This window comes from Alosa sapidissima, chromosome 23, assembly GCF_018492685.1.
Source record: "Alosa sapidissima isolate fAloSap1 chromosome 23, fAloSap1.pri, whole genome shotgun sequence".
NCBI classification, from domain to species: domain Eukaryota; kingdom Metazoa; phylum Chordata; class Actinopteri; order Clupeiformes; family Clupeidae; genus Alosa; species Alosa sapidissima.
Window position 1 is genome coordinate 14,815,440 of NC_055979.1, and position 20,315 is coordinate 14,835,754.

General features: G+C 43.6%; 1 protein-coding gene across 2 annotated transcripts in view; it reads right to left on the bottom strand.

The window, feature by feature from the left end:
- sugt1 (SGT1 homolog, MIS12 kinetochore complex assembly cochaperone) overlaps positions 1–19,735 on the bottom strand; it is a 31,624-nt gene extending 11,889 nt beyond the window's left edge. The window contains exons 1-10 of one of the 2 annotated variants that reach the window (XM_042080963.1): positions 19,495–19,735; positions 19,358–19,406; positions 17,731–17,821; positions 16,121–16,190; positions 15,526–15,596; positions 12,432–12,485; positions 9,341–9,369; positions 5,977–6,002; positions 5,442–5,538; positions 3,291–3,398 (exon numbers count right to left, since the gene is read on the bottom strand). In XM_042080963.1, the coding sequence (XP_041936897.1) occupies positions 3,291–3,398; positions 5,442–5,538; positions 5,977–6,002; positions 9,341–9,369; positions 12,432–12,485; positions 15,526–15,596; positions 16,121–16,190; positions 17,731–17,821; positions 19,358–19,406; positions 19,495–19,508 (609 nt within the window). In that variant the 5' untranslated portion in view covers positions 19,509–19,735. Of the gene's footprint in view, positions 1–3,290; positions 3,399–5,441; positions 5,539–5,976; positions 6,003–9,340; positions 9,373–12,431; positions 12,486–15,525; positions 15,597–16,120; positions 16,191–17,730; positions 17,822–19,357; positions 19,407–19,494 lie in introns of both variants that reach the window. The other variant, XM_042080962.1, reaches the window with a different exon arrangement.
- Between the last annotated feature and the right edge of the window lie 580 nt (positions 19,736–20,315).

Below are 20,315 nucleotides of genomic sequence, written 5' to 3' on the forward strand. Positions count from 1 at the left end.
GGAAATCATCAAGAGCTGAGCAAATTGGTGGCTAGATATAGCACTACAGTTTGTGTTCGTGTGTGACACACACACACACACACACACACACACACACACACACACACACACACACACAGGCAGGTGGATCTACATAAAAATAACTATATGGTTCTGCTCAGTCAGCTTCCGAGGCTCTTTACGTGTACTGCTGAAGGAGGTCATTCGTCCCCAGAGGTCCTGGTTTACAGGAGACCTCGTGTACCACACTAGACACTCTATATTTCCCTCTCCCTCTTTCTCTCTCTCTCCCCCTCTCTCTTTCTCTCTCTCTCTCCGTCTTTCTCTCTTTCGCTCTCTCACACACGCATGTTTGTGTGTGTTTACTTGCTTGCTAAGCTTTTGAACAAACAACTGTGCTCTCTTGCTGTGTATAGACCACTGTATGTCCTAAAGGTGTTATTCAGAGGACGTTAGCGGAACCATAAAGAAGAGTGATGGATACACTGCGTGACAAACAGATAGATATATCACCAGATAAATATATACAGGCACACAGACAGATAGGCCATTAAGTACACAGTAAGATAGACAGCTGTGAGTTCAGTGTGCCATGGATCAACAGCCTGAAAGATTCAAAGAGCTTGATCTGCCTTGGTCAGCAGAACAGGACCTAGTTCAACTATGACTGCCCAAAGCAACGCATGTTGACCTCTCCGCATCACCATCACGCTGTCGGTCAACATCACAAGCTGCTGTCAGCTCTACCCTTGACCATTAACTGGCAAACTTGTCTGAATGACAAGGGTGGCTAAACCTCATTTTCGACCGAGCAACCAGAGTGGCACAAGAGCTGGAACGTTGAACGGATGACTTCACGATTCGGACAACAAATGCTGCTTACTGCAGAGCCGTAGCCAGCCAGCGGAGCTCACAGATCTCAACCACGGATCTGTGAGCTCAAAAGGAACAAACAATACAAAAGCAGGAGCTTCAGGACTGCTTGACTTGACAACTGCGGAAGGCGCTGCAATCAACCATGGCTCCAGAACACTTGACATCTTGTTAAGTGCACTGCACAGACTAATTGAGTCTGTACAGTGGGTCAAACTCGGTGCAATTCTTGTGCTCAACAAACATCGACCAAACAGCCAGTACATAATGTAAGCCTATATTTAGGTACGGTTCGAGAAGACAAAGCTTCCGTTCTCTTCATGCAACACAAATCCAACGGAGCTACACAGCCTTGCTTTATTACTGTTGTTCAAGTGCCTTAACAAGTATCAATGTTGTCCCCATCCGTTCAGTCTCTCACTAGCAGTTGAGCGGGGCTGGAGGCGGACAGTGAGCCTAACCCTAGGGAGACGGTGGCTGAAGCCCAACGAGCAACTTCCTCTGTGGGTTGCAGCTTTCTCCCGCACCCCACGCCGTCCTCTCTGCCTAGGGGCTCCCGTGAGAGCGCTGACCAGAGCTGGGCAGTGGAGACTGGAACGTCAGGACATCCACCCCTCTCCACTCCACTGCACCACACCGCGCTCCAACCAACCTCTCTGCCCAGGAACACGGAAAGGCTTTTAAGCAGCGGCGTTTGCTTGCTTGCCCGTTCACTCGCTCGCTCACTCCAGCCCCAGTGAGAGGCCTCGATCTCTTAACAGTGCCGCTCCATCAGCGAGCATGTCAGATCTCGATGACTTCTGCGGGAGATGGCACAGCAGGCCGTCTGGGCTGCCTGGACGGGTTGGATGGCGTGGCGCGGAGAGACACTGACATGGCGCTGATGCTCAACTTAGCTTCTCTTTTTCAGGGAGCCAGTGAGGAAAGCGAGCGAATAAGGGAGCGAGGCGTCCAAACGAGCGAGTGACCCGGCGACCAAGTGAGGACGAAAGTGAGTGAGCGTCATCTTCGCTCTTTAAGATCATGCCTGAATCCTTGCCATCTTGGGCGTCTTCATTACACCCCGCCCCCAACCCGCCCCCCCCCCCCCCCCCCCCCCGGCCTGGTGCCGTTCCTTGATGCTACGTTGTGGTAGTGTGTTTCATGAGTGGGCGGCTAGTCATTAATTCCCCAACGGAGGGCCACTGAAATGGCCCCCTCATTACCAAGCAATGAATCCTGCCCATGCTGGCCCCCCTCCCACTGAGAAGCAATTAAATCCTCAAACGCAACTCGTTAGCGTTGCGGCGGCTGGGCGTTAATGGCCTGTAAGTGCACATAAGAGCACACACATACACACACACACACACACACACAAAATAAAAAGTCAAGCTTGTTTCTTACAGACAATTTTATGTGATTCTCTCCCCCTCCCCCCCCCTTTTTTTTTTTTTTTAAAATGGGAACGGTTGTCACTAGAGGGCACACTTCAAACGAGCCTTGATAGGTTGTAAACATGCGTGTTTGGACAACCATGTTTGAAGCGTGCCTGTGTGGCTGACTGGCTGGCATGCAGGCATCTTCATTAGCAAGAGCCTTGTTTTAGAGGGGGGGGGGGGGGGGGGGTAAGCAATGTAGATGGAGGGTTTCATTGGATATGCTGCATGAACAGGAGGAGTGGAAGAGAGACAGGCTTTAACGCATGGCAGACTGGCATCATGCTCGTCTGCTTAGCAGCACTAAGACCCACTGGCACAGGCCGAAAGAGAGCACCCACAGGACTTCAAGCCTGCAGCCGCTGGTGCCACGCCGCACACTGAGCGGCAGAGAGCAGCCACGTTTGGGATAGGAACACTTATACCCAATTTACTGGGCAAACAACAGCATTCGGGGGCATGGCAGCACTTCAAAGACCCCATTTGCAAAAGCAAAGCCTTACCAGCAGAGAGGACCAATACATTTATTTTTATTCATTTAACTAATGCTTTGATCCAAGGTGATTTACAAGGGTAGAACAATAGGATGGAGTGCATTAGAATATGAATTCAACTGAGTCATCGCTTGTCTGTATCAGATCTATGACAATCTGAGATATGACAGGATAAATATTAGACATAGACACAGTGAAGGGACAGCTAATGAAGGGAAAGGACTATTGAAAATGAAGCTGGTGCCCCATATCTGAACATGCTAAAGCACAGACATCATGTTCTATAACTAAGCATATGATGTAAAATGCTGTGCATGTATGGATGTGTATGGGTGTGAGTGAGTGTGTATCAAAGAGAGGGAGTTAGTGTCTGTGTTTGTGAGTGAGTGAAGTGCCTGCATGCTTGTGTGTGTGTGTGTGTGTCTTTGTGAGTGTGTGAGTGCTGGCTGCAGTGGTGGCTGTAGCCGAGTGTGAAGTGGAGAGTGCAGGGCGGGGAGGAGGAGCAGACCTTGGTGGAGAGGATCCGGTAAGTGCACTGCTCGGGGACCACAGCGTGCAGGAGGCACAACTTAAGGCAGTAGTCTTCTCCCGACGCCAGCTTCACAGACGCTGACAACTGTATGAGAGAGAGAGAGAGAGAGAGAGAGAGCGTGGGAGATAGCGGAGAGAGAGAGAAGAGTGAGGGAAAGAAGAGAGAGGCGCATCTCGTTTCACTCTTCTGGTGAGAGCAGAGCGGTTGCTGAATCATTTATGAAGATTTCGCAGCTCCTTGCAGGGGGAAAACTCTGTTCCTGCCCTCCCACAAAACACATCTATGAAAGCAGTAGTTCCACTGCCTGTTCAACAGTCTCAAAGCAAAGTACTCCACAACAATTTAGCGTTTTCTCTTTTTCCCCCCATAGCAGAAGTACTAAATAAGTTTGTAACGGATGTAATCTAAGGTCACCATTAATAATTCTAGCCATTGAAGATTTCTATATACATCCACTCCTACACTTTACTCCACACACACACACACACACACACACACACGCGTGCACACACACAAGCACACGTACACACACACACACACACACACACACTCTCTCTCTTAGCTCAGATACCATCTTTGGAACCTAACTGTGGTAATCGGGTCCCACGGCGGGCTGAAGTGTGCAGCTGCCTCTGGCTGTGTTTACAGGCTCCGGGCGGGAACACGGGGGATGCCTGGGGCCAGCGCAGGGGCCCCTAAACCGCCCCCCTGTGGTGAGTCCGAGCGTGCGTGCGTGTGTGTGTGTGTGTTTGAGTGAGTATGCATGTGTGTAAATGTGTGGTGAGTGTGTCCGATGTGTGTGTATGTCTTTGTGTGTGTGTGTAAGGCTGTGTGTGAAGGTGTGGTGAGCGTGTCAGATGTGAGTGTGTGCGTGTGTGTGTAAGGATGTGTGTGAAGGTGTGGTGAGAGCGTCTAGTAAATGTGTGTGTGTGTGTGTGTGTGTGTGTATGCCTATGTGACACAGTGGTGACAGTGCAGGGGAGTTTTACACTGAGGCGCTGTCATCTCTACAACCACCTCCTGTCCTCCCCATCCTCATCCTCGTCCCCATCCTCCTCAGTCCCCTCGGCCGCTCTCTGGGGGAGAAACGCTGGCGCACACACACCCCCCCCTCCACCACCTCCCCCCACCCCCTACCGGAGTGTCTGCCGGGGGCCTGTGGGAGACCAGCACTCCTCAGCGGCAGCAGCAGCGATGGCAGCATGAGTAGCCGCCCGCGGGCAGATTCCCCAGATACCGCGCATCCATATTTCATCTGCTCTCCATCTCATTTGCAACCAAATTATAACACAAAACTCACATTTTCTGTAATTAATTTATAGAGCAGATCAAACAACGGCCCTATACTTTGATTTTTGTCCCCACCCCCACCCGCCTCTACTTTCTTTCTCTTCCTTTATTTTTTTAGGGGGGTGGGGGTGGATAAAGGGGGGGGTTGCGCTTATTTTCATAATTGTTCATCTCTCCACCTCCTCCCCCCTCTATCTCTCCCCTTTTATCTCGGCGGCTTGCATGGCGGCCACGTGTGCATGAGTGCGTGGGGTATTAACGCCTGTCATCAACTGTGGAGAGCCTGGATAAAACACACACACACACACACACACACACACACACACACACACACACACAGACAGACAGACACACACACACACACACAGGGGCCAAAATCCCTCCTGGTCTGCCACCTGGCTGTTTAATTAATTAAACAATGATTAATTAACAAAACAAACAAAAAAAAAGCAGGCAGAGGAGAATTGGCGTGTTTATCTGTCAGATTCCTGTGCTGCGGTGTTGAGCAGCAGAGGGACACACCGTGACCATGCACAGGCCGGCGAGGCTCTTCTGTCATACTTATCAACTCAAACAAGAGGAGCGAACACTTCAGCCGGCCAGCCCGGGACTAGATAAGAAGGGGGACTCCATTCCTCACGGACGACACCATCTCAGCCCTGTTCAGTGTTCTTAAGTCGGTGCTAGCTGCTGTTACAATGGTGCAATATCAATGTCCTGCACCCCGAGGCCACAGCCTCATAAAAGACACACACACACACACACACACACACACACACAGTCACAGACAGACAGACACACACACACACAGGCTGAGAGTTAAGTGGACAGAGTTACCTCTTTCTCCTCGAAGCTGACCCTGACGTCCTCGTTATTGGCGCCCTTAAGCATGATGGTGACAATGACTTGTGATTCAGTCTGGTACCAGTCGTGCCTTATCAGGGGCAGAAAAGGTTTTAAGTTCGGTCATGGACATAATAAAAACAGTCATCATTCTAAGCATTTTTGTTTTCTTGCTCTTTTTTTTGTATATTTGCTTTCCTCAAAACCATAAATATAGCAATGAATGAGAAGACAAAAGAAAAAGAAAAAAAATACAGAACAGATGCTTTGCTCGGAGCCAAGGCTCGCTTCCAACAATAAGGTGATGAAGAATCTGGCTCGAAGAGAACGAGGACAATTCAGCGAGAGCTTATATGGGCAAGTCCAAACTGGAACACATATTGTGATGTACTGCAGCTTGGCTATATCTGGCATTGTTGTAGATCTCTCTAAATGCAAGGCACACAGGCATGCGAACAGTGGCCATTGTGTTTTTGGTACTATACGGCTCAGTGGGAGCCAAGCTTCGCCGTGCTGTTGTTGTACTCACTTGACAGGCAGTGGGGCAGCGGGTTGCTGTGGAGAGAAAAAGTCAGAAAAATTATAGCCTGGACCATTTCCAGACAAAAGGGGGGGGGGGGGGGGGGATGTAACTAACAAACAAACAAACACACACACAGAAAAATGTAAACACGCCAGACAAGCAAACCAAAATGGTAAAAGGATGAACACCCTAAAAATAGCAGAGGGACTACTGCAGAAGACAATGTGCCACTCTGGGGTGCTGAGTATACTGAGAGCAAGAGCGCCCCACTGTGGTAGTCTATAAAAATGCCTGAAAAGCACATGGCACTGCAATTTGTTTAGCCCTGAGTCGACAGCCTCTTTGAAATAGGCTCATAAGGCACAACATAAAATGTCGGAAAACGGGAGACAGTGTCATGAAAAAGACAGCTTGATTCCCATTACTAAATAACAAACATAAAACCAGGGAGCAATGTGTGAGATGGAAGTCTGCACATGAACGGTACAAGGCCAGTGGGGGTGTAAAAGGGTGTTGGAGAGTCCAACTCTGAAAAATTTAAACCCGATGCGCACGAACTCACACACACATAACAACAACAGGCATATGCAGAACAGCTCCCTTGTTTGCGAGTGAGCGAATGCATTAGAAAGACATCTAAAAAAAAATGACCATGGTGAGATGGTTTAATTTTTCATGCTTTGGAGAGGCATAATGCATAAGCTAACACAAATCTTCGTAATTTTTCTGACATGGAGCCGACACGCATGTCACCAGTTTCTCTGGAGATCCAGTTGTGGATAATTTGACGGCGTAAACATATTTTTTAAATGGGACAATCATCAAAATGCATTAAAAAAAATTTTTTTAAAAAAATTAGCAAGATGAAAGGATCGTTTTCTGGGCATCAAATCCCATTTAAGCTTCTGATTAATGAAAGGGAAACGTCACAGGATCAGATGAATCTGTGAACTTGGCACAGATTTTCTCAATCAGAATGATAAGCTAGGGATATAAGGAGGCTCTTGAGGAGCTGGTCTTTCTCATCAGATCTCTGCTGAGGAGGGATTAGGAGAACCAACCCCATTCTGCAGCATCAACACCACTATGGAGAACCAACATCATGCTGGAGATCTAAGCTGTGCCAATGGTTAGGTAAACCCTGAAGACCTGGGCTTGTGTTCATAAAGCATTTTATTTGACCACTTAAGAGTCGTTTTCTTGTAAATAGCTTTCAAAAAGCTGCGGAGACGAACTACTGAAGAGTTTTTTTCCTGACTGAGAGACATTTTCCTGATTTTACACTAAGGAAGCTGGAAAGGTGAAGGCCGAGTGATGTCTGGGTAAAATTCACCAAGACATTTGAATTGTCTTACACAGTCTCTCTGGACAATCTCAGGATACTGTCAGGACTTCAATGAGAGTATAAATTTAAAGAACCCACAGTCCTGAAAATCTAGACTAGACCACTGGACATCTCATCTGCCCAATTGGGGAGAGTGCATCTTACCGTCACGGTGGTAGTTTCACCAGCGACTTTCTAATGTGGAGACACAGCACTCAAAAAATACTCCATAGAAATGCATGCAGCTAGTTTGTCACGCCAATATGACCGTTGTCTACACATATCCCACCCCTTCCTCGGCAAAACGTCGACATGTGAATACATTGAGCCAATCATGTGGTGTGTTGTGAAGACATCGTGCCAATCATGTGTTGTGATCTCGCCGCTGGAGCAAGATTGGTGTCTTGAAGCCTTGCGCACGCGCATTTCTGCCGAAATGGATGCCCTACGAGTGCCCAAAAAGCGTTGTCAAATGGCCGCCGAGTGGAGGGACTTGCCTAAAAGGACTTTGGTTTCACTCACATAACTGGAGTGACAATTACTGACTGATCATGGAGGAGATTCACAAAGATAAAGAAAACAAGAAGCGGCGTTCATATAGGTTTAGTCAGTTTTTTTTCTTTTCCTTTTTCTTTTTCGCATGCCCAAATGTCCGTCAAGGATTCCCGGGACACTGAAAGACCGGGGTACACGAAACTTGGTGGGCATGTAACCCCACATGGATATCTCGAGAACCGTAGGGTTTAGGAGGACCTTTTTTTTTTTTGTATGTTGATCTCAAGGGGCCATGTCAACCCATTCCATAACCACTCATTTCATGTATAGCGCCACCTAGTTAAACACAAAAAAGTAAAAATGAGGTGTTGTAATCGCAGGTATCTGTGACCTAACATAGTCAAAACTGCGAAATTGGAAGTGTAGGATCATTATGACACCCTCTGTATGCACGCCAAGTTTTGTGGAATTCCGTTCATGGGGGGCCACACAATAAATTAATTTATGTTACTATACACCAACTGGCCTGTAGGTGGCCGGAGACAGTTTTCTGTGAATATCTCGAGAACCGTAGGGCCTAGGACCTTTTTTATGTATGTTGGTCTTAAGGGGGCATGTCAACCCATCCCATTACCACTTATTTCATGTATAGCGCCACCTAGTTAAAAATTAAAAAGCAAAAAATTAGGTGTTTTCATCACAATATCTCTGGCTGACAAGGTCAAAACTGCACGAAATTAAAAGTGTAGGATCATTATGACACCCTCCGAATGCATGCCAAGTTTTGTGTACTTTCGTTCATGGGGGGCCTTACAATAAAATAATGTATGTGTACATTTAGTGATGTACACCAACAAGGATTCCCGGGACACTGAAAGACCGGGGTACACAAAACTTGGTGGGCATGTAACCCCACATGGATAGCATGGAACCGTCGTTTTTCGTTTTGATCTGTAGCCCCTCCGCTGGACTGGACCCCCCGAAAGGAGGGTAGGGCAGACACAGTTCTCTGTGAATATCTTGAGAACTGTAGGGACTAGGATGACCATTTTTTTCCGTATGTTTGACTCCAGGGGTCATATTAACCCATTTCATGTGCACACATGTGCACAAACAGATACACACACACATACATTCACAGTAATAATACGTATGACACATACTCACACAGTAGACATATGTGTGCTTGCATGCACAGGCACATACGCAGGTACACACACAAGCATGCACGCACACACACACACACATAACATAAACATGTACATGCACACAATTCAAGAATTTCTCAGAATTATGAACAGGCAAGATGGAGGTGGGGTTGTATAAACTGAATTTTACATGTGAAATCTATGAACTAATCATGTTTTTGTACTTGTTGTCTAGCAGATACCAGTGAGAATTGAGTGTGGATAATGCAATTTAATTAGAATCATATAGGCCTTTCAGCGTGATTTATTTTTGTGGAAAAAATGTGCTGGACTGGGCGGCGGTCATATTATGTACCGCTCTGCAGTACATCTACAGTAGTTCAAAGATGAACTGAAAGCTTACCGTATTTGTGGCTGCATTCTGAGCCTGCTCTGCTGAAATAGTTAGAAACACAAACACAAACAAAATTAGCACCTCATACCTTTTTAACAATTCAGCAAGATTGTTTGAAAAACAATTACGTTTTAGTCTGTTTTGTGTGGCCTTAACCATCACTTTACATGTTTTCCCTCCATCAACAGGGGACCTCAGGATTTCTCGCCAGCAGGCATAACAATCTCAAATTTTACATATAAGGTCTAATTGCCCCTTAAACTGAAGTTCACTACACTTTACTCAAGGGAAATGTTTCAGAGAATACTGTGGGCAGTTTCGTTCATAGAGGAAATGAGTTCTCCAATACCCACACATGTAGAGTAGGCGCCTAGCAATACACAATTGAGGGAGACAACAGAAAGCCCACACACAGCTGTGGTTCCTAGGCAGAGCTTACACACACACACACACACACACACACTCTCTCACACAAACAGAAACAAAAAACACACTCACATACAGAAACAATCTCTCTCACACACACACACACTCACTCTCTCACACACACAGAGACACACACAAATACAGTGATTCCCTCAAGCCAGCCCCTTCGCTTCTCTGCATTCAGCTGCCTCTGAAGCTTCATGTCAGTGGGTCACTGTGAGATAGCAAGCATGTGGAATCATCTCTCTCTCTCTCTCTCTCTCTCTCTCTTTTAAAAATGCACAGAGAGAGGAGAGCTGTTTACCATTCCAAGCACACCACAAACAGACTAAATATGCTTTTTTTCCTTTGGATTAAGCTGTTATGTCTAATAAATTATTGAAGGGTTTTTATAAACAGAGTGAGGCAGGAGCCTGCGCTTCCCACTGCATTAATGGTGTCTAAAATGAGGTCGCTTTTCAAAAAAGGCGAGAGACGCACAGAAATGGGGAAAATGGATGTGTGTGTTTATATGTGTGTGTGTGTTTATATGTAGGTATGGGACTCCTAACTCAGAACACATCTAGTTTTGATCTATACGGAGATCTCTCACACACACACACACACACACACACACACACACACACACACACACACACACAGACAGATAGAGAAAGTGGGAGTGTGAGCTGAATGAGCTAGAGAGTGTGCGAAAGGAATCGGGCGCGATGGCGGTAAATAATTTCACTTTTTAAAACATGAAAGGGATAAGCCTCTCTCAACAATAACCAGACTGCCAGCTCCGCAAAAGACGCACTGAGGGGAATAGGAGGCAGAGGAGGAGGGGAACCCTCTCTTTGCCTCGCCGCTCCCTTGTACCACATCTCCCAGTCTGGCTGGCATGTTTACCACAGATGGTCCCCACACTTAATAACATGACAATCACGGCTCTTGCATTTTTAATGGTTATTCTAATGAGCTGTATCAACTTAGATGAACTGTGAGAAACCCGATGGATAAATAACAAACTGTTTATTTATTTGGACAAATTTAGTTTTTTTGTTCTTTGAAACTTTGTCCTTTGTCCTGTGTCCCCCCCCCCCCCCCCCTCTCAACCTTGTCCCTTCCTGCACGAGAACCGTTTTATTATTCCATTATATTTCATTCTTAAACATTTTCAGTTGCGTGTGGCGTCACCGGTGCACGGGTTGCTTTTTTTGTTGTTATTTTAAAAACATCCGTTCAGCACTCTGCAGGAGGCGATGTGCTTTCATCCCCCTGCATCTCTGGAGTCCACGTGTGGCATCTACCACAACAGTATTGGGGGGGGGGGGGGGGGGGGCTAAACTATTCAAACGCCTGACCAAGATAGAAACCATCTATTCCGCTGCACTTCTTCATCCAGTCAGCTGCGCCAACCAGAGGAAATGATGCACCGTCCAATCTACAGTACAGTGCAGTGCAGAGCAGAGCAGAGCAGAGCACAACACAGCAAAGCACAGCACAGCACAGCACAGCACAGCACAGCACAGCACAGCACAGCACAGCACAGCACAGCGAAACGGTATATGGTGCAGACGAGCTGTTCAAGCTGTCCACGTGGTTATGGCGGCCAGTGTCACTAATGGACCCAGAAGTGTGGAGTCCTTGACCTTGGGCAGCTTGTCTGGTTGTGTTGGGACTGCACGGGACATGACGGTGTTGTGTCAGGTCGGGTTGAGTCGAGGCCTGCCCTTAAGGGCTCAGGCTCTCCTAAACAGGAGGCTAGTCAGCAGCCAACTTGCTGCTTTTAAGCCGATTTCTGTAGCGGTTTACCCCCTTTCATTCAAAACAAAGACAACTCTCCCTGTGTTCAATTCAAGCATCAGAAGGTCAAATTTTGTGATTTTATGCAGTTTCTTTAACTTGCTAGGTGGAATGCAAGTCAGGATCCATAGGTTTGGACTGGTATACTACTTATCAGTTTAGATTTAGGGAAAGTAATAAAAGAGTAGACGTTTCAAAATCCACCACAAGCTTCAGTATTCAATCTGAATAAAAATTGTCCTTATATATAGCTAGATGAATGTACTGTAAATGTCTTTCATGGCTCAGGTAATGGCAAATTGAATATCACTTTATGCAATACTTTCATTTCAATTTATTTACGAATCTGTGTAATTATCATTCTAATCCGTTCTATTCTGTACTCCCAGGGTCATCTTACAAAGAAACTAATCAACTAAGTCTAATTAACAGCAACCACAGTGTTTGAAGGTGAAACTGTTCACAATATAATATTCACAATACAAATTTATGAATAGGGTTCGACATGCACAGACCTTGAATGAGGATTTCTTATTCTTACCTTTTAACAAAAATGTTTCTATGAAAAGAGAAATAACATGACTCTCTCGGAATATCTACCATTCTGAGATAAAGGCAGTGTCCCAGGATGCACCCTGGTTACTTAGTGCCGCTGAAGCACACTCTGAGTATGTATGTATGCATCTTTATAACTGAGTGGAAATGTGGACAGTGATCAAAGAAGTCACTACTGGGTCTACTGCCAAACCATGTAGGCTAGCATGTTTTGCCATGTAAAAAAAAAAACTTGTGGTAAAATAGAGGCATCCCCAACGTACCTCTACTAAATTCTTACACATCACAGACATTAAACTGGCACCTGTAATCAGCAACAAGGTATTAGACTTACTCTGCTTTGCCTCCTCACAGCGGTTTATCCACGTCTGGAACAAGTCATTGGAGCCTGAGGAACAGAGAGAATCAAAATTAAGATCAGAATCAGGTTAAGAAGAAGGTTTATGGCCAAGTACGTATCAACATCAACATAATTTGTCTTTATCGTGTGGTGCAAACAAGCTAGATACTGTATACCAAGGGATTTACTAAGACAGTTTACCACAAACGTAGCATAAATTTGTATCATAAAAACTGAATGTCAATTTACAAATTTACAGCAAAATTCGGTTGAATATGTATGAAACAAATTCAAGTTAAACGGAAAGACAGATGACAAGAAGAAAAGGGTTGAGTAGCAGATTGGGCCTTTGAAACACTAAAGCTCCTCTGACCTCCTGACCCTAGCCACACTGTCTCTGCGTCAACCTCTGCAAGCACATGTCAAAGAGATTATACACATTTCAATCAAACTTCTCTGAACCAGTAGCCCCTTATGCTGAAGTCAGTTGTATGGTACCATTTGTCAGCCAAGGGAGGGGATTGAAAGATGTTGAAGCATGGAAAAAGTACACACACATAATGACTACCTGATGTGCCATAGTGCCCTTTTATAGAATTATTACAGATGTTCTGATGTAATTGGATCTATGGAACATTACCTGAGCTTCCATGGAACAACTCAAATATATTGAATTCATGTATAAGTGTGTAGAATTCACAGTCCTTATTTATAAAACCACTAATACCAGATTTAAGATGAGGAGCTGGCTGATTGGTGGCTAAGGTCAGGCTTGAGGTCCCTACACATTATACGCGGCACGCGCTGCACTTGCCGCTATGTTTCTCTTAGTTATGCTATGACCCAAAGATTTTTCTTCTACTTGCCGCCAGGCTCAGAGCAGAAAAGCCATGATTTACAGCATGACGCGGTCAAAGCACAACATGGTTGAACGCCGTTTGCGGTGTGCTCGGCACAGCGGCAGACCAGACTTGTGTGTGCAAGCCATTGAAAATATTCATAGCGTAGCACTGCCTGTGTGCCTGTGTAGGGGCCTTTAGCATTATACATAACATGTTTTAACCATAAAAGATTGGACTATTTTCTCCAACTCATCTTAAACTATTCGATTCAATTTGATTTTCGGTACTGTTTGATGGTTGTTTATATCTTTCTTGCTTATAAAAATAATCATTAATTAAGGCGAGACTACAGGTGAATAGGGTAAAAAAAATTAACTAGCAGATATTACTATGAAACTTCCCCAGTTAATTACTTGCATAAATATGGAAAAAAAAAATATTTCTGTACAAGTTTTCTATAATTTAATGTTTAACTATGCAAATTATGCATGATCTAATTAAATATGCAATGATTTGCATAAACTTTAAAAACAAAATCAGAACATTGGATAAAGCCAGGTTAAAAAATCTTTTAGTCTTTTAGAGAGGGAATTACGGATATCTCTTTTAGTTATTCAGTAAATCAGGGAATATTGCTAATAGCCTTAAAAAAAATATTTTTAGGAATAAAATGTAACATAAAACAGGCTAGGAACAATATATCAACAATGCAGGAGAGAGAGACTTTTACAACGATACCAGATATGATATATTTCAAAGAATGGTTGCGGTAGTGCATGTTCCGTTAGAATGCTAACTTTTGGTGAAATATACTGGCACAAGTAGAAAAAATGTGATGAAATAAACACCTACATGTGTAAATCAGACTTTTTTTGTTGTAGTAGTGTGAGAGAATACATGTTAAGGTAGCAAACTAGCCTAAAATCTCGAAATCAAATTATGTTTTCACCTGCCGTGTCTCACCTTAAGCATATAAAGAATATTACTTACTTATACACACACAGCCATACACAACACGCACACATATGAGCCCCCGCTCCTCCTCCTCCAACACACACACACACAGTTTTAGTTTACTGTCGGGGCCTAAACCCAAGACTTTGTGGGGCAGCCGTGGCCTACTGGTTAGAGCTTCAAGCTTGAAACCGAAGGGTTGCTGGTTCGATCCCCGACCAGTAGGTAAAATGTGGGCCGGGGAAGTGGTTGAGCACTGCTCTCCCATGCCCACATCCACGGCTGAAGTGCCCTTGAGCAAGGCACCTAACCCCTCACTGCTCCCCAAGCGCCACTGTAGCAAGGCAGCTCACTGGGTTAGTGTGTGCTTCACCTCACTGTGTGTTCATTGTGTGCTTCACCTCAATGTCTGTACATCGTGTGCTCTGTGTGCTTCACTAATTCACAGACGGGATAAATGCAGAGACCAAATTCCTTGTATACGCAATGGTACGAAACTTCTACAGTAGTACAACTATGACCTTTAGTCCAATAACGAGGCATTAGAAAGTTTGCAAGTGCACCAGGAGTTGCAGGAAGCGATTACATCAACTTTTTTTGGTATATCCAGTTTTTAATATTTTTTTTCTGAAGTGTTTACAACTTAGTGCTAACTAATAATTGTTGCAAACTGGACTACGAACAAAATATTAGTGCATTCCTGGATCTACATCCTTATGCATGCTTCCTGCCAGGACTTTTATGGGCTTTTCCCAAATCACGGAAGAAGCGTTGACGCAGCTGTATAGTAGCAGATAATCAGGCAAGTGTTATTTAAATAAACTCCTTAAAACTCCTGGAGCACTTACAAACTTTCTAATGCCTCGTTATTGGACTAATGGTCATAGTTGTACTACTGTAGAAGTTTCGTACCATTCAGGGCATTATTAGTGGGGTAATTTACGAGATAAAAGTTGGTTCCATTACGACTGCAGAACGTCATTAGTTTCTAACAGCACTACTCAACCAGGGTTTGACCAAGGGAAAAAAGGTTCTGGGAGGGTGTTTGGCTCGGGGTCATGGTGCAAAGGAAAGATAAAAACAACTTTTGAGGCACTCCTTACTAAAGTTAAAAAGCCTTTATTAAACTCTGGCTACATGCCTACGCGTTTCGACACGTTGTCTTCATCAGGGCATGCCCATGGTGCAAAGGACCCTAGGGTGAAATTACTCCGAACCATCGCTTTAAGGGTTGCTTTACGAATGTTTGGACAACACTTCACTCGGAGGCCAACCAAACGTTAGAGACTCACCTTCAAGCTTCTGCCCTTCCAGCAGGGCCTCATGGGCAGACGTAAAGTTGTTCAGATGGTACTCAGCAATTCTGAAAAAAGACACAAAAAGAGTAACGGTGTAATAAGCCATAGTGTTCCGATAAGTCTTCTAAGGCAGTGGTTTTCAAACTGCGATACACGGACTATCTCTAGAGGTACTCCAGGAGTGTACGTTTCATTAAAAAACCAAAATAATCCCTTCAAATTATACAAAAATATATATAATAAAAACTATTTAAATTTATACTAGTTTTAGTCTTTCTTAAAATAAGAAACATCAATACATGTGGTTGTATTCTGCTCAAGTCTCCTTAAACCTCCAGTCAGGCCTGATATTGCCTTAGAACAGTGGTTCTCAAACATTTCTCAATGAGTACTACCTCAGAAAATAATTGGCTCTCCAAATACCACCATTATTACCGGCATTAAAATACAGTAGCGTAGGCCACTGTCCAGGCCTAACTTGACTCGGACCAATAACAGATCATATCTGGATTCTTCCTACTGTCAGTGGCCACAATGAACATGTTGACAGCATGAATGTTTTACAATTGACATATAGCATTCCACAAACCCTGTTCTCAGAAAGGCGAGAGCTAGTCCAGGCTGAAGCTGCTGGGCTTTTTTGGAATCCTCAGCAGCACCTGTAAAAAGACAAAAACAAACACAGAAGATTACATCTGAAATTACATAGTTTTAGTTTTTATCTAACCTACACAAAATGCAGCTGACAGACCACATTCATGGCGGAGTGGTGACATCAGTCTCTATACCATAAAAGGCCCTCCACTTATGTGGAGAATATCTGATATAATCTGGCAGTGCACACAGATTTGTACACACACATACATTGGTGTAGACACACACACGCACAAACTGGCATATACACACAGACATGCAGACATGCGGGTGCACATACATACAAAATGTCTACTACCGATGTGAAACTCACGATGTAAGAACGCAGTATTGCCTCCCAGCCACACACACACAAAATGGTCAAAATCTAGACATTCTGCAAAGCATTGTGTAATATCATAATGGCAGAATGCAATGCACAATGCAAATACAGATACAATGTACTACCGGTATGCCTCCCGTGCTACTATGTGACAGGCACTAAGACAAACAGATACTAGGTTGTCTAAACTCTGGGCCACATGGGTTGTCTAATGCTCAACCACCTGTGACTCCAGGCCTACAGGTACACAAATCACTTTTGGTCCATATGCGCTGGATTTAAGCATCTGTACTGAAGAATTTGAGAAGCTGTTACTGCTGCGTTGTAATATCTATGTGACTATGGTCGCATGTGCTCAGGATTTTTGCACCAACTTTCATAGCACTAGAACAGTCAAGTGTGGGTCATTCCACGTCAATTCAACCAGGGCCCACGCACTTAGGTCTCAAAAAATTCTGTTACCACAGTGCCACCTGTGGTTGTATAGAGTAACCTGTGGTAACTCTATACAAAACATATTGATCTCAATGGTGCATTTTGCCCATGTTCAGGGTGGAAAATAAAAAAGACGGATTTGCATAAGACAAGTCAAATTGGTGTTTTTAAAAAGAAAGGATCATGAAGAATAAAGAAAAACATATTTAAAAAATCTTTGTATATTCCCACAAGGAGTTTGGGTGCTCTGAAAATGAGAACCAAAATGATTTTTCAAACTTGTGAGGTCTGCTGTTCAGACCCTGAAGGGATTTCTTTTCTGTTCATTGCTTTTTGTGAGAGTGTTTCTACTTATCTCAGTAAGGGAAATAAACCAAGAGCCTATGTTGAGTACAAATATGTCTTCTGAAGGCCTAAACAGAGCCCAGCCAAAAACTCCAATAAAATGTTGATCAACTTTAAGGGACGGCTATGACCATGCAGGATCATCCAGACCAAACGTGACAATTTTGCTACATGCTATTCCTATTGATGTATCAGCATGCAAAATTTGAGCCTTCTACATGGTTTAGTTCTTGTGCTTTGGGCTTGTGAACTTTGACAAAAAAAAAAGAGGCCGAAAGAGTCCTGGGTAACATAGGTACACCTGGTAATTTTTTCAGAATTTTTTGAGACCTAAGTGCGTGGGCCCTGGTTGAATTGACGTGGAATGACCCGTCTGTATATGTGTGTGTTTGTGTGTGTAAGAGCCCGTGATAAAGTAAGAGTAAATATCGTACATTACTTACGAGTATAATTTTCAAGCAGAATGTGGGCGTACGACCGCTGACAGAGCCATTCAGCATTATTAGATGATTCCCCTAAAGCCCCGTTGAGTTCCTGGAAATAGAGGATGCCAGTTAGCTTGTTGTGACTAACTAGCTAGTTCAGTAAATCATCAATCAAGTGAACATCTCATGTTAATAACAATTGTTCAATGTTATAGTCAGTGTTGGGAGTAATGCATTAAAAAAGTAATGTAATTACAGTAATGCATTGCTTTTTGCTGTAATGCAGTAATGTAAGGCATTACCAATACAATTTCAGTAATATTTTACTCGGTACAATTCTCAGTAACTGAAGTTACTTTGCTTTTTAATCCAAAATTGAAAAATGCTCAGTTGGCACCAGAGAAGATTATCCAAGAATTAAAAAAAAATAAAAAAGTCATCTATGCTGGTCCTGGAATTTGATTGCCTTGTTTAGATGACTGTAGAAAGGGAATTTGAGTTATCTCTGCCATTCATGCAACAGATCTAACATGGTTAAGCTATACTTCTCATTTCAAGCAGTGAGAATAACTAAAATGTTGCTTTTACAGACAAAGATCGTAGTCATTATTCTCAAACTAAAGTAGTCATTATTCTCAAAGTTTACACCACTGTAAGTGGAATGATGAGAACCATTTAAAGTCAACATACAATTTCACTATGGCTATATTTTACTATATTAAGTTGTGAGTGACCTTTGGCCTTTGGGGCCTACATTGTCCCATGAGCCATAACTGCAACCATTATATTGTTCTTTTGTTAGCCTTAAGCCTAGCTCAGTCATTATGTCACCTCCTGTCGTGTAATGAGCTGCATTGAACACATGAAGATCTATTGAGAACACCAAATCCATATTTCCTTATTTTGGTTAAAATAATGTAAACATAGTGTAATGCCTTACAATCCAAAGACAGTAATATTGTAATGTAACAAATTACTTTGAGATGACAGTAACAAGTAATAAATAATGCATTACGCTTTTGAAGTAACTTGCCCAACACTGGTTATAGTACTATGCTACCAAATTGGTAACTATCAACCATCCTAAATATGCATTCTTGTGAATTCTGATAGATGACCAGGCCAGGTACTTCATAGAGGTTAGGTTAGCCAAGTAGCCTATCATTAGCTGGCTAACATTAGCCAATTGATTCGTATAACTGTATAAAAGTAAGAGCTGGTTAAAAGAGAATTTAGCTAATTGAAAGAGATTTACACATAACAAACAAACTGTCTAAACTGTCAACTCAGATACAGTTACCTGTTACTTGGCTAAATGTAACGTTGTGATAAGTAGCTTGCTAACTTCCAGCATGTTGCTATTTGACAACAACTAGTGCCTCTCCAGTTAGCACTGCGATAAGGCTAGCTAGAGAGCATTGACTGTGTGAACTAGCCAGTTAACTGGTGACGTTAATGTAACACTGATCATGCAATATTCTGCGCTGGGAATTTGTATGGCCCAGAAATATGACAAGTGAATCCCTACCACAATACAAACACAGATTATAAAGCGTTGTTGTTGTTTGCCAGGATATCCAGCTGGCCTGCTAGCTAGCCAGCAGTTAGAAGCTAACAGTGGTTTGTTTGCTAACGTTCACGTTACCTCCAGAGCTTTCTGTGGATCCGCGTCTATGAAAGAATCAGGAAAACTCCTGCAATAACACATTATACAACATTAAATGATCGCCAACGAGAAGGAACACTTTTTAGCTCTGTCGTTTGGGTAAAGTTGCCCCCTACCTTTCGCATGCCATTGTTTTGGTACTGTGAGGCTGAGCGACTGTTTCATCCACCTGACGTCTAGAAAGTTCTTCTCGATGAGGAAATATGATGCTAGCGGTCGTTTTCAGCTAGCTCGTGAGGGAACCAGAGATGGAACTTTCATATTCAACACAGCTAACTGTACAGTTGCGGAGGAGTCAACAGTGACAGCTAGCAAAAGCTTTACGCAGGGGTACCACCTATACTAGTGTGAGGGAGGCTTGAGTGAATATGATTCGCTCTAATTCAGAAGCATTTAATGACAGCAGTGGAATTCTGGCTGATGTGCTGACCGTCTCTCACTGATGATTTAAAAAAATCTAATATCATCCTGATGTTGACAGATAGCACATAAACTCTGTTAATTATGATCAAAATGAATCGCTAATGGTTTTGCTATGTTAAAAGCCAATTGTTGAACGTTTTAAAAATGCAGACAGCAGTCCAAGATGAGTAACCTAGATAAACTGGTCAACTAACTTTGCAACTATGCACTTTTTTGCCACTGAGACTTTATGTTTTTTTCTCATGCCAGGTCAGCATGTTTCAAAGTAGAGAACTGCCAGGTTCTGGTTAAGTCTCTCCTTCTGCATGTCACAAATGCCTTGCTCGTTTGTAGGCCTACACAGCTTTATTGATAGGCCTATCTCTCATGTCCAAGATTCCAAACTTACTCAGGCATAGGCATGACAATGTGGTACCATAATTATAGAATGGTTTAATTAAGTGTCTCTCAGGCAAGCCTGCTTACAAAGCGTATGTTTCTTGTTTGTCTGAAAACTTTCCTGCAAATGCAAGGT